The 13597-nt window shown below is 35.9% G+C and overlaps 1 protein-coding gene across 7 annotated transcripts in view; it reads right to left on the minus strand.

Moving 5' to 3' along the window:
* RALGPS2 (Ral GEF with PH domain and SH3 binding motif 2) overlaps positions 1–13597 on the minus strand; it is a 153269-nt gene that overhangs the window by 15687 nt on the left and 123985 nt on the right. For 5 of the 7 annotated variants that reach the window (XM_027613996.2, XM_027613997.2, XM_027613998.2 and 2 more), the window contains 6 exons: positions 13197–13332; positions 12082–12233; positions 8495–8549; positions 6180–6257; positions 4284–4389; positions 1506–1598 (listed from right to left, as the gene is read on the minus strand). In XM_027613996.2, coding sequence (XP_027469797.1) covers positions 1506–1598; positions 4284–4389; positions 6180–6257; positions 8495–8549; positions 12082–12233; positions 13197–13332 — 620 coding nt within the window. The remainder of the gene's footprint in view (positions 1–1505; positions 1599–4283; positions 4390–6179; positions 6258–8494; positions 8550–12081; positions 12234–13196; positions 13333–13597) is intronic. The other 2 variants (XM_027613999.2, XM_027614000.2) reach the window with 1 other exon arrangement.

Consider the following 13597-nt stretch of genomic DNA (forward strand, 5'->3'; position numbering starts at 1 on the left):
AGCTACTTCTTTATAATCGTCAACTAAGTGAAACTGAGCCAAGCATCTCAAAGTGGCTATGTGAAAAGTTACCTGTATCTGAAGACAAAGGATTTAATTTAGCTATAGCAATCTTTTTTCCTCCCTCTGAGGATAGCAGTATTAATCAGAGGCAATTACTCTGCAAAATGTTTGGGTGGAACTAGTCTGTATAACTCTGTTGGGTGTGTATTAGTCACTTTGACCAGAATACAAAAAACAGTCAAAGTCTAAACAATTGTAAAATAATAGTGGGCAAAAAAACCAGAACTTCAGGGGCTCCTGAGAGCTCAGTTGGTTAAGTGTCTGACTCTTGATTTCAGCTCAGATCATGATTTCAGGGTCGTGGGATTGAGCCCCACATCGGGCCCTGATTCTCCCTCTTCCTCTGCCCCTCCCCACCATCCTCTCCCTTTAAAAAAAAAAAAAAAAAAAAGCCAGAATTCGAGAATTTATATGATTCCATTCACGTACGGTTCAAAAATGAGGCAATGTGTTGTTTAAGGAAACATATATGGTAAACTCTAAATTAGAGAAGAGCAAGGCAATGATTAATATGAAATTCAGGACAATGACAGGTGTAGGTATGGCAAGGAAGAAGGAAGGTTGATACTATTTTACGGCACTTACATTCATTTAAACCAACAACTTACTCTTCTATACTTCTGATTTGATTATAAAGAACTAAAACTGTAAGAATAAAGAGCTTCTCTGAATTATGCAATGTCACTGGATAATTTATACACAGTAAAAGGACTCAATTTTTTTAGTGGATTACCTTTCCTTGGTATGGTAAACCACTTAATTTCACTGCAAAATACATGACTTAGAAATAAAATTCTTCTCAAGGGGATTTTATTAATGCAACATGGAAAATTTCTTCCTTTCAAAGACTGTATCACTAGCATATAAAAACAAAACAGCATGCAAAAGAGATTTATAGAAGATCCTACATTTGGAGAAAAGTACATTGAGAGGCTTCTTCTAAGTAATATGCAACACAAGAAAGTGACCTAGAGTAAGCATAGTAACTATTACTCCTCTTCACTGTTGAGAAAAACCACTCCGTCTGAGATTGAGGTGGCAAAGAACTTTAGATGATGGTCCCAATTTTTCACATTTTACAGATTATGAACTAAGACTCCAAAGCAATAATTTTCAACTACTTTCTGAACAAGAAACCCAGGCTTGGGAAGGTTTTGACGCCAAAATAGAGAGTGGAAATGAGCATTTTTGAGCTTCTGATGGAAAAATAGCATTCAAAAAAATAAACTCTAAATATGGAAGTTATTCCAAGACCTTCCCTGGAATGGTCTTACTAAATAAAAATAATTCTACCACAACACTCGCACAAGGAATAGATGTTAAGAACTTCTGGAATAGAACATGGAAATGATCCAAATTGCTGCATGCCATCAGGACTGCTTTCTTTACAACCATGAAGAAGCACTGAAGCTCTGCTAGCAGTTCAGAGGAGGAATACTTACATGCTTTCTTTCTGTAGCTTTTAGAGATTTGGCAGCATAGTAAAAAAGCTGTGTCCCACACAAAGCTGCCCAATACTTTGTCCATGATGCCACCTGGAGAGACAAACACAGGAACATACTACCACCGGCTTCTCGGTTTCTTTACTTTCTTAGCGCCGATGACCTTTAGCTCCACTCCGGCCACCTTAGTCTAATCTTAAGAGTTGAATCACTGCTGAAATCTTTATCTCCCACATTCCTGTCACTTCCACTGAATATGCTCTACTACTACTTTCATTCAGATAACTATTGGTTTCATCAACACCCATACCACTTTTTAACATTATCTAGCCTTGCTGCTGTCTCCCCATCCTGTATCCTTCCCTCTCCCTTCTTCGTATTTAGCCAATACCACATGGTCCAGCACTATAGCCATTCCCTTCCAAATACCTGAATCCCACTGTCCCTCTCTCCTAATTGAACCCTAGCCCTATTTAAATCTAACCATCTGATTACTTGGCACATTATAATAACCGAATATTGCTGGAAAAATCACACAATTGTGCCAACTGATAAAATTAGAACCAACAATCTCATTTAGAAATCAATAGTACTTCATTTTTACCCCATGAAGTCATTATACTCTTTCTCTCTGGAGACAACCATTTCATTCCTTTTCAAAAACCCTAGTACTCCATCCCCTTATGATAGCGCTGCACACTCCCCAGAGAAAAATAGGTGAAATCTGGTGAGGACTTCCTCATCTTCCCAGATCATTTCCATCTAACTATCTGTGTGTAGGCCCACCTACTTAGCCTTTCTTCCTGCTGCAACAGAAGAGTTAACGCTGCTTCTATCAAAGGAGAAACTACCCTCCTTTTGTGCTCTAGATTTCTACTATCTCTCACTCCCTCAAGAAATCCGCTTTTGTCATTTACTCCTTTCTCCACTGTCTTGATTTCTCTCCCTCTCCCATCATTATGCAAATGAGGCTTCACGGCACTCTCATCTTTGAAAATCCCTCCACTGCCCCGTCCTCTGCCCCATCAGAGAGCACCCAATTTTTCTGCTCCTGTTCACAGCATAACTTCTTGCAAGTTGTCTCTAATGCCTGACTCTACTTCTCTCTTGCCCATTTTCTCAACTTACTTTTGGTTAGGCTGCCAATGTCAAGGTCACTGATCACTGACATATCCCAAAGCCTCTGTTCTTACCACAGTCAACCTCTTAGCAACATCCGACACGGCTGGCCACTCCTTCCTTCTTGAAATACTTTAACTGCTGCGCTTCTCTGGTAACAGTTCCTTCATTTTCCTCTATGCTTCTCATAGCAGACCTTGATGTGCTCCATAGTTCTATCCTCGGCCCTCTTTTCTTCCCCAGCTATACTTTCTTCATTATCTCTTCATGAGATAATGTCTCACCTGGTCCCATACTTCAAATACCATCTGTATACAAACTACCCCCAAATCCCCATCTCTAGCCACCACCTCTCTGCTGAACTTCTGACCTGTACTTTTTAGAGCTAAACTGACATCTCCACTTCTATGCCTAAAACGCATATTAAAGTGAACTTAGCTAAGACTTACCGGCCCTTTCTTGAAGAAACTTTTCCTATTTCAGTAAACATTCCCAACATTCATCCAGCTCAGACCCCACCCAGGTACCATCTTCACGTCACGCTCTCTCATACACCGCACCTAACACATCATCAAGCAACCCTAACCGTTCTCCCTGACTTCACCTCCTCCACCTGCTGCGCCTCAGCTCCACAGGCCTTCTCGCTGCCTGAACTCAGATCCTCACACGGCTAGCTCGCCTGCCTCATTCAGATGGCAGCTCGGATGCCTCGCCGTGCTGACACCTCTCCTCATCCTCTCACCTGCCATCCCATTACCTTATTTCAAGGGCTTACTTTCTATTTGTCTCGTTGGAATGTCATTTGCACAAGGCAGGCACTGTGCCTCATCTTGTTTGCTGCTCTATTTCCAGCATCTGGCACACGATAGTGTCGTAATGCCTCAACTGGCAGGCTACTCCTAGTTTTTACTAGCTGGCCTCGTGTAGCTTCTCGACCGTGGTTTACTGTAACGTAAGCGGCAAAATCAGACTGCTTAGCTGTAAACCATTTTTACATTTTAAGAAGCTCTCATATCTTCAAAAGTGTCAAGTTTGGATACACACTGAAGTTTTTATTCCAAACTAGATAAATTATACTATTATTTGAGAAAAGAAAAAACAAAGTCTTCTTTAGCAGTCAAACTGCTTGCTGGGGAAGAAGAAACTTCTATGTTATGTACAAAAGGCTTTGAGCTACTCAACTTTTACCACTTAAAAAAAGATAACAATGGTTTGGAGGACATTTAATATCTGGGTTTTATTTCACGAAGGAAAACGAAACTTCATTACAGAGATGTAAATAAACAACTTAGGACTGACACAACAAAATTGGTTGCATTCCACTTTTTAGGGTTATTCCTCTCAATTCTTTATTTTTCCTAAACTTATTACTAGAATATTTCATTATGGCATATACTTTCAAGGTTCTCCAAGAAATGTTTTTGTGTAAGAACTACACTAGGGGACAGAGAGGGGTACAGGAGCACCTTGATGGACACACCCTCAATGTATGATCTAACTGAAGTCTAAATTAAGAAACACGCGAGGCAAATGTGCATTTTCAATTATTCAAGTGTACCATACATCTGGTTTTATTTCATTGTTTTCATATTTTTTTAGGGTCCTGTATGTTTGCTTATTTTTGGAAGTGTGTTAAAATATAATACAATAATATCTTACTGTAGGCTTTTTGCCTTCTTTTAACAAAGTTTTTCTCCTGAGAACACCTTGAATAGTGACAGCTCCTGGATATAAATGTACTGCCAAATCTTCTGATTCTGCAGAACTATAATAATGGAATGAAGAAAAGAACATGTAAGACCTTTTGTGTATAGCAGTTACAAAGCAGGTACTTAAATGAAATGTAATTACTCTTAGTTTTAAAACTTCATTAATGTATTTAGCATTAGAAGACACTGACAATTATAAAGGCTTACTCTGCTGAAATTTATAAGCTGTCATAAAAGTTTAATCAGGAAGTTATTAAAGTCAACAGATGGTTAAAAAATGCACTTTATTACATAACTGAACAAGTATAATTTAGAAAGAATAGAGTAATTCACTTTAGTCAAGATTAAATTAAGGATTTAAGACTTTCCCTTCTTTTTAACATGCCACATTTGCATCACTGCTGTAAACTTTTTTCCCCTTAAATACTTTAAGTCCTGGTAGGAAAGGTGAGGATTCTTTTTGTTAAAAAGTATTTAAGCATATAAAACTCAAAATAAAAAGAGCAGAGGCTCAAAAAAAGGAAAAGAAAAAGAAAACCCATGCTGAATTTAATTCTAAAATAGGTGAGAGAAGTAATATAGGCAATAACAACATATTTAAAAAACTAGGGTACTGCAGTAAATTGTAATAACATTTAAATGCTGTCAATGCGTAGTGTTTGATTATAACCTAACAGCTCTGAGACACCTGGGTGGCTCAGTTGGTTAAGCGACTGCCTTCGGCTCAGGTCATGATCCTGGAGTCCTGGGATCGAGTCCCACATCGGGCTCCCTGCTCGGCAGGGAGTCTGCTTCTCCCTCTGACCCTCCCCCCTCTCACGCTCACTCTCTCTCTCTCTCTCTCTCTCTCTCTCAAATAAATAAAAATCTTTATAAAAAAAAAAATAACCTAACAGCTCTCCAAGGAAGGAGTAACTCCCAAACTCAAGATTTCCTTTTCATGTATCTTAAGAAAACCACCACAAAATAACCAAACATTTAAATATCTTTCCCCAACTGACTTAAGGTCCTATATTTAAAACAACAATAACTTCTACGAGTCAATTAAAACATACACACTAATAAAATTATCTGCCATTCTTTGGGGATCTGACATGATATGCAGAATTCCTACAACAGGGAAGAAAACTGAAGTTTGCCAGTTTCTCTCTTTATGATTATTTAGGTGTCTTCAAAGTGACTTAAAAACCTAGAGACCACTAGAAATTTCATGCTATTGCTATTTATATTCAGGGTATACACAAAGAGATTAGACACCAAATTGACAAAAAGTTTACTTCTGAAGTTGGCTATTGTATGTGTTGTATTATGAAGTGGCTGATTACACATTACCAGTAACCTCCAGCCTCACATCAATCTAACATTCTCATTTCCTTCCGTGGCTAAAATGGTGCAGAAAGAGACCTGGTTTAACTAATAAACCACTGAACAAAAATGAGTTTAAAAGCACAAACATTATTTACTGAGACTTGTCTACATTCAGGTCCTGCAGTTTATATGAAAAATTCTTAACAAAGATAAATTGAATGGAGCCTTACTAGCAAAGTAAATGCTGTGACAGCAGCCTTTAAATAATGCTTATCCAAGAACCAGCAGCATTACAGAGACCTGTGCAGTTCTAAGGCCACCAAGTTGGAATTATTCTGCAATTAGCTCAGTGGATCAGAAAGAGAAGTTCAAATTTATCTCTAGATTAAATCTTGGCAAGAAAGCTTTTGTGGGCATTTTTTTAGTTTTTAAACTAATTAGTTGAGAAAGAACAGGGATACTGTGAGATCACACCCATTTAGCCAATCACCAACACCAGAGGGGAGTTCTGTGACCCCTGAATGCAGGGGGATTGTACCTGCTGGCCTTCACGTGGCTTCGATGGCCATTTCGTGCCACTCGTGTCACCGGGCCGAGAGAATGGTATAATCTGTTCCTGTTGGATTCCATTATAAATTGTATATATTACATATGCTTTTATTCACACAATCATCAATACCTAGAACAATGTAATAATTTCTTCCTGTAAGACAGCTTTCTAAATCCTACAAAAGGACAGTATGTGGTTGCTCCTCTTTTCTTAAGCATGCAGCACAGATTTAAAAAAAGGTGTTTTCTTCTACTACTGACTCTAGAAATACAGGTGTTAGGATATACCACACATTTCATATACATTTGCTCTCACAAATCTGCTAAAATAATTAGAGTTATAACCAGTACTATCAAAACCTGGATAATACTTCAAAAATCCTTTTGTTTCTATTCCAGTTCTTGGATTACAGTTTAAAAATGGTATCTGGATTTATATAAATAACTCATTTTTATTATATGTCCCTATGAAGACACCTAAAAGCAATGTGGGCTGTAAACTTAAAATTAATGTGGTCTAAACACCTATATCTTCCTCTCTATCCTTTACGTTAAATCCAAGAAAACTAATAAAAGAGATAAGCTGAGTAATAAAAGCATTATTTTATTTCCACATCAACTGAAATAAATGATAAAGCCAATAAATGATAAAAATGGTCTGAGATACTATTTATCCAAAATGGCATGTAATACTTAACAAAGGAAATAAACACACACACATAGAAACACCAACACTTCTTTGCCTGGGAAAAGCCAAAGGTAACACTGTTGATAAATGTTATTTAAAGCAAAAAAGCATTATTTTAGCAACTTAAGCAGCAACATATTTGATGTCTCTGTAGAAAATAAGGACAGAGGGTGGTATGTTTAACATTCAGAGAACTATTTTCAAATTCACTATCTACAAGCAGTATTTTAAAAACCCTAGTTCTTTATTTACTTTTTATTATTCCATGTCTGAATCTTGCTGGGAAGCATTAATTTGCTCTCAAAATGTTCCCAGAGCCACAGATTTAAACTTGGCACAAGTACAGATTTTTTTAAGCTGCAAATGTCTGCAAAGCAAACCATTTGTTGTAAAAGAAAGACATCGTTTTGAGATGTGAAGGTAACACCATTAAATACTGTCTTCAAACGTAACCTGCTGGGATGAGAACAGATTACTGCACACACCACCATCCTGGTTATTCACTTTATAATGCATGCAAACTGAGAAATGATTTTTTCCATCCATGTTTTTTATCTAAAGATTACAATACACTCTATAATCAACATATGATGCTCTTCCTGGAAGAAAAGAACTGAAATCACTTGTACTGACAGCATGCCAGAGGCAACTTGTGTTTTTCTCATTTCAGGCAAACCCTAATAAAGAGACTGAATGTAAAAGTTGGAAGAGAAATAGTATGCAAAAACAAGTTGTTAAGGCCCCCCCAAAAACAAAGAATAAGACTTGGGAACTCTGATAACTACAGTAGAAAGGCTCAAGAGTACTCTGAAATGCTGGATTTACAAATAAAATCTTAATCACATAACAGAGAGAAATCTTCACGAAGTTTCATTAAGAACAAGAATATTCCAATAAACAGCATGATATTAACCAATTCCAATATCGTTACGGATAGTTAATAAAATTGTTTTCTACTAAAAAAGTGATTGATACAGAGTTAGGTAACTATTTTCATTTCCATCAATTTTAATATGGCACTCAAAATTCAATCTAAATGACACTCTACTGCTTAGAAATTTAGGTTGCTCAGTTTATATACAAAAGGGAGCAATTATTTTGGCAAGAGTCAAGCATCCTGTAAATATGAACATGGAAGAACTGAAATGGTCAAAAGACAATATAAAAGTCCTAATTGATATTTAGTAAATAAATTATTTGCACTGTTTGGCTACATTTTTAAGAAGATCTTACATTCGAAGATCAATATAGTATGATATCTGCTGTAGACAGATGACAACTTTTAAAACTTAAAGTAATAAAGAAAGGAGAAGGGATCATGACTTACAGTATTTCAGTTGACTATGACTGGTTATTATGATTTTAAATTTATAATTTTAAAGGTATTAAAATTCAAATATATGTCAAGTCACCAAATAAACCTTTATTTATTAGCTTAGACTTAAATATCAACTTCTAATTTCTGCCAATGTCTAATTTATAAGCTTCAGTTGGAAGCTTATAAATAGTCCCTTAGAGACATGTTAACAAATATTACCTGTTAAAATGCATATGATCATATCTTTTAAGAAAGACAAACTAAACTTGAAGCAGTTCAAATGAACGATTCTTCTTACCTTTCAAAAGCAGGCCATGAGGTCTCTTCACTTAGTTCAGAACCATCACTGCTACCTAAAATCAAAAGTTATTCTATTTTTAAAACATCAGAATTACAGTTTAAATTTCGTATTTTAAAAATAAATTCTTTAACTGTACTTATAAAATGACAGTCATGTTATTTGTGGGTGAACATCCACATATTAATTCTTCATTCGAGTATTAATGCTGCTAGGCTCATTCTGCAATATGTTGGAATTTGGTTGACAAGACTATCTAAAATAACAAAATAGCATAAGACATTTTTGTAGAGCTACTTATAGCTCAGATTCATTATGTTAATAAACAATTTTCTACCATCAGAGAATGTACCCTAAGCACAAAATTTTTCAAAATTTCAAAATTTTTGTCAAAATTTAAGACCAATATAATTGTGAAATTCTTAGAGGTTCATGCCATATTTTCCCTTTTGTATTCCTTTTAAAACCTTTTACTACCCTAAGGATAAAAAGCTTAATGAAATTTAATTTTTGCCTTCAGAGGCAAGGTAGAACAGGATGGAATCCCTAAAAAAAAAAATGGTGCTGTTAACAATCTAAAAACTTTCTCTTTATAGCCAGAATAGCAGCTAAAAAAGTTTTACGTTAGCTAAAGAAAAAACTGAGGGGAATAAATTTGGAAAGTTCAAAACAGCTTACACTGATTTAAAAGTTTAAAGATAATTCTGGCTCTCAACAAAACTGATGATTAATCTGTCTTTAATATATCAAGTTGAACTGTCTATCAGACTTTTCATACCAGTGTTCCATAAGAGACACAAACTCCAATGGTAAAAGGTACGCATTGTATGTGATGGATTAAACCTTGTTTATGTATTTAGAGTGGCACTAGTTACATACATACTATCCTTGGAAAAACTGAGTAACAATAACAGAAAAAATTTTCTTGTTGTGTGGTTCAGATGAGAAACTGGAACTATTCTGTTGGTAGTGGTAGGGTCTTATAGATTCTCTTTTGATTTGTAGCATTATGTGGTAAAGACTGAAAAATCAATCATAATTAGTCTTATTTGTAGAAAATATAAGTTTTTCTACAAGCATAAAACTCAGAGTGGGTATGCTTCTCTTAGCTAGGCAAGACCACTTGAGGTTATCTAAGACGTCTCTACCACATTAGAAAATGTTAGAGGCCACTGTCCCAAGCACTGGTTAATTTCTCTGGAGTACCTTCTCAAAATCTCCATGGTATAGACTAATAGTGTATATTAAAGTTACAGCTAAGGAAAAAACCCTTTTGTGATTATAAATTGTGTGTGTGTGTGTGTGTGTGTAACATCTACCATTTATGGTTATAAATTTACTTTCCTTCCAGAATATATAGCTTGAAAACAATAAACCATGCAAGGTAATATCTATGTCTAATGTTCTAATTTATAAACAAGAATGTACAGTCTTTACTGTTTACCCACTTAACAGCCTTAGAATAAAAAATAAACACAAAGGCAAAAATTAAAATAGTCTCTTCTTTTTTTTAAAAAGATTTTTTATTTTTAAGTAATCTCTACACCGAATGTGGGGCTTGAACTCACAACCCCAAGATCAAGAGTTGCACACTCTACCAACTAAGTCAGCCAGGCGTCCCTAAAATAGTGTCTCAGTATGGAGGCCTTTCTTTTAGAACAGGAAGAGACTAACTGTAACTGAATGAAATAACGAGATAAATAACAATCTTGTGATAACCAACAGAACATCAGTGGAAAGTAAAAGCCACAGATAAACTAAAGAATTATCATTATAAAATTCATGATGGGGAAAAGTCCAATATTATATATACTTGAAAGCTGTAATTTAAAAAATTATTTTTTGGTTTAAGTGGCATGCTAGATTCCATAGTGTAACAAATTTACTAATTTAATGGGAAGAAAGTTCTTTCTCCCTTTTGCAAAATTACTCCGCGTATTGTTTTCAAGTTGAGGTTGATATTTGCATAATGACAGCTTATAGCATTAATGAAGAGGTATTTGAGGGGCCAACTTGTCTTCTTTTTTGTGAATTTTGTCATCATATCATCATTTGCACTTTGGAATTAAAGAACTGCTGAATGGTGCTGGAAAGCTCTAAATCAATTTTGTTTACAGGGTTTGGAACTCTCAAGGGTTAAGGAAGTCAATTTGTTTAAGAAAATGAACTCCCTGAATTTCTTTCTATTGGCTATGCATCAATATTCAGATGATCCCTATTAACAATAACAGGCTTAGCCCCTGAGCAACCTGGCACTTAACCAGAGAGGAAGATATTTTCTTCCTTTATTCCTTTTTTAAAAATAAGAAGGTTTTTCTAATAATCAAAAGAAATAATGCTCATTTTAAGATTCAGAAAATAAAGAAGTTTAGGAAGTAATAACAAATTTTCCTCACAACCTCACATCCCTTTCCAGCATGGTCGTGATTTTCTGGTCCCCTTCATCTCTATTCCCTGGCCTCTCATTCTTCAATCTACTCCAGTCAGGGCTCTGACTCCACTATTCTATGAAGCAACTCTTATCAAGGTCACCAATGACTTCTATCTTGCCAAATGCACTGATCAATTCCCATTCTCTTCTTTTCTTTTTCTTGCATTTGATAGTGATACATTAAATACCTCCCTCTTCCTGGAGATACTTCCTCTACTGGGCTTTTGTGATACCACACCCTGATTTTTATTCGTATTTCACTGATCCCTCCTTCATATTTCCTCTGATGGCTCATCTTTTTTTAAAAAAAATACTAGGGGCACCTGGGTGGTGCAGTAGGTTAAGCATGCAGTCTTGGTTTCAGGTCAGGTTGTGATCTCATGGTCGTGAGATTGAGCCCTGTGTCAGGCTCTGTGCTCAGCATGGAGTTTGCTTGAGATTCTCTCTCCTCCCTCTGCCCCTCCTGCTTGTGTTATCTCTTTAAAATAAATAAATCTTAAAAAAAATAAATAAAAATAATTAAACAGACCTCTAAATGTTAGCATGTCTTCTCTTATTTTTTTTACATTCTCTTCCTTGGTGACCTCAACCAATCCCATGGCTTGAAATACTATGCTACATATGCGAACTCCTATGCTTAATACCTACAGACCTAACCTGAACCCACTGAGCTCAAGTGTCATGTATTCAGTTACCTATCGGACAACTCCATGTGGACCAAACAGGTCCAAAACAGGATTCCTAACTCCTCAAACCCAGTCATCCTTCACAAATACCTCACCACCTACAAATGCTTGCTCTTCTGGTCTTTTCTATCATGGCAATAGTACCATCATCCAGAAACTGGGAGTATACCCACTCTACCCCTTTTCCCATTCCTACAACCAAACTGCATGATGTAACCAATTCAAACAGTCCACCACCTTTTCCCATCATTCCTCAAATGCCTCCCCTTTTGGAGTCAAAAACATTAAGCAGCTTTTAAAACATCATGATTTATTAACTTTAGTAGGTACCAGAAAGATGATCCTATATCTGATTGCTACTTTGCTTTTATCAAATTTTCTCTATGTATATTAGGGTTAATGACTTTTTTCCAGCTGAGTTTTAAATCTCATTTTCATAAATTGAATCCTCTCAGAGAAGTAGTTCTCACCTATTGATATTCCACTAGAAAGAGTAGAACTTTCAGCTTGGCCTCGAGATGGTGCATGGGGCTCCATGACGCTGTCGTCTAATAGATGCCTTGGCCCTGCATTTGGGAACGTTGCACTCTTAAACTCGGCTGTGTTCATTTTATGAATGAAACTGGAAACAAAGAGAAATATTTTTTGTATCTTTTACTATTGTTGTTAATTCAGAATATAAAAGATACTCCTAAAGATGCAAGATACAGAACATTTACCTGCTACCCTAAACTGATTTCTGAATTCTCATACTAATAAACACACAGATTTTACCATAAAAGCCTCAAATTAACAGTTTAGGGAAAGTATTTTAGGAAACCAGACCAGGCCAGAGATAATATTTTAATTTCATCTTGAGTCTTGGGTCCATTAAAAAATTGTTTCACATTTACTTTTGGAAAATAGCTATTTTAAAAATCATGGCAAAGGTGAACTATGGGCCCCATTTTGAGTAAACAATCTTGCAAAGGTAATGATGTTAAACAAAAAAAATCAGCTTCCTTTTCATTATATTTAGGAATAAAAGGAGTAATTTTTTTCCCCCAAAAAGATTTTATTTGACAGAGAGATAGAGTGAGCACAAGTAGGCAGAGTGGCAGGCAGAGGGAGAGGGAGAAGCAGACTCCTGGCTGAACAGGGAGCCTGATGCGGGACTCGATCCCAGAACCCTGGGATCATGACCTGAGCTGAAGGCAGATGCTTAACGACTAAGCCATGCAGGTGCCCTAAAAGGAGTAATTTTTATAGACCTTTTTTTATGGTGACTTATTTTGATTAAGACAAGCAATGACTGTTTTGCTGTAAAAGTTGTAAAAGGAAAATGGGATATTGCTTTCCTGACTTTATGATGATACTCTATAATATAGTTCATTTATCTCCCCCAAAGGTAAGCAGTGGGAGAAGCTTATTTCCAAATTAAGGTAAAGGAAAAATTAAATGCTTCTAGGCAAACAAAATATTTTACTGAATCAGGAAAAAACTGCTGTTATACAAATAAAACTACGCTTAACTAATAAAATATATAGAAAATAAATCCAACTGGAAACAACTTAAAAATCTGAAAGATAAAATGAAAAATGCTGACTTATAGCCCAAGCTATGGCACTTCCTGTGTCCATGGGGAATCAAGTTCCGAGGGGACGGCGGCGTCTGTGGTAGCAGGGCTCCTTCAGCTGCCACACTTTTTCTTCCACTTTGTGGAGATGCTCCTACTTCAGGACCTAGCGGTTAAATGCAAAAAAGAGAGAGAGAGAAATTTTCAGACTGTTTCAAAAGATTGTTTTTTTAATCCTTTGATTAAAAAATATAAAACATGGTTTAAATTTTAAGATAATAATATTGTTAATTCTATTTAACTGACCGAACATTAAAATAGAAGAGAAGGGCTCAGGATATCACATCACAGATAATGCGTGGACTAATCACTCAGAGGAGTCCCAGTTCAGTGCTCATTTAATTTTTTTTTAATTTTTAATTTTTTAAAAA

The sequence above is a fragment of the Zalophus californianus genome, chromosome 10, assembly GCF_009762305.2.
Source record: "Zalophus californianus isolate mZalCal1 chromosome 10, mZalCal1.pri.v2, whole genome shotgun sequence".
Lineage (NCBI taxonomy): Eukaryota > Metazoa > Chordata > Mammalia > Carnivora > Otariidae > Zalophus > Zalophus californianus.